The sequence below is a fragment of the Choloepus didactylus genome, chromosome X, assembly GCF_015220235.1.
Source record: "Choloepus didactylus isolate mChoDid1 chromosome X, mChoDid1.pri, whole genome shotgun sequence".
Lineage (NCBI taxonomy): Eukaryota > Metazoa > Chordata > Mammalia > Pilosa > Megalonychidae > Choloepus > Choloepus didactylus.
Window position 1 is genome coordinate 25,342,680 of NC_051334.1, and position 1,351 is coordinate 25,344,030.

General features: G+C 42.7%; 1 protein-coding gene across 1 annotated transcript in view; it reads right to left on the reverse strand.

Annotated features, from left to right (window-relative positions):
* Positions 1 to 743: 743 nt before the first annotated feature.
* The window catches only part of LOC119522045 (melanoma-associated antigen B3-like), a 3,915-nt gene continuing 3,307 nt past the window's right edge, over positions 744 to 1,351 (reverse strand). Inside the window, exon 3 of the mRNA XM_037820765.1 lies at positions 744 to 1,342. Coding sequence (XP_037676693.1) covers positions 744 to 1,342 — 599 coding nt within the window. The remainder of the gene's footprint in view (positions 1,343 to 1,351) is intronic.

Consider the following 1,351-nt stretch of genomic DNA (forward strand, 5'->3'; position numbering starts at 1 on the left):
GTTTTGTTTTACTTCTGCAGTTGAGAGGTTCTAAGGGGAAATATATATTTAGTAAAATACTATATTGAGGGGAAAGATATTCAGAAGGTACTCTTTCATTGTCAGCACTTGTGTACTAATGGCTTCTGGAAAATAATACTTTGAAAAGAAACTTAAAAATAATACATTACAGTGAACTGTTTTAAAATTAATTTGCTATCCCAATTAATTCAAAAGAAGCTCTGTATTACATATCAAGTATATGACTTTCACAACCCCGAGGTTCTTCAAGTGAAAAGCTGTAATATTTTATTTTTTTAATAGCAATCAACCATTGCAACTCATATTTGTCACAGAGGGTAACTCCACATATTCTTTATGTGATTACAGCCCCTAGATGCTAACATCCCCTGGGAAGGAGTGAGTCTTCTTTACTGTAGCGTTCCCAGCACCAGCAGTCTTCCAAAGAGCAGAGGCTCAATTAAATTGCGGGTAACAAAAGAACCAGTGAACAAGAGGTCTAATCTATTACGACGTAATTTCTCCCACCCATATGTGAATAAGCTAAGCACATGGTGGCATAAATCATTTAATTTTACCAAACAAAAGAAAAAAAAAGGAATACAGAAAGCCAAAAATTGAGCATGCTCATTTTATTTTATCTCCTTCATTATCCCAACCATTTTACTGTTGGGTTCTCTCACATTTCAACGAAAAACTCTTTTGTGAGGTCATATCAACTTGTATGGATGATCAAAACAGACTTAGGCCTCACTGGGCTTCGGGGGAGTTGCAGGACATGGACCTGGTGCACCGCCTGAGCAAATAGTAGTGCCAGCCGAGTCTGCAATTCTGGCTTGGGCTCGCTCTTCCTCTTCTCTCACGGCCTCTTCATATTGGGATGAGAAAGCACTGGGGACTGTATCGTTGACCTTGGCTAAAAATTCCAGAACTTTCATCTTGCTGGTTTCCTGCTTGGCTCTGGAACCCCACAGGAATTCATAGGCTGGAGGATAGCTGTTGGGTGCCTGCCGGTACTCCAGGTACTTCAGCTTCACCAAATCGGTGATGAGCTTCCTGGGCTCCCCAAAGATGAAGTGCTTCTTTCCCGCATATATACGCATCATATTCAGAAATTTCCAGATCTCTTTCTCAGTGGCACTGTTGCCTTTCATTATGATCATGCCCAGGAGTAACATCAGGAGACCGGTCTTGGGCAGCCCCCTGCCATGACTCACCCTCCCGTTGTTGGGGAGATCCAGCTTGCTGATGAGGGCATAGGTCTGCCCGGTGGAGTCGACTTCTTTCACATTAACCGCAAAGAGCACCTCGAGGTTATCAGAGGCTCTCTGGAGGATCTCAGGGAACCGGA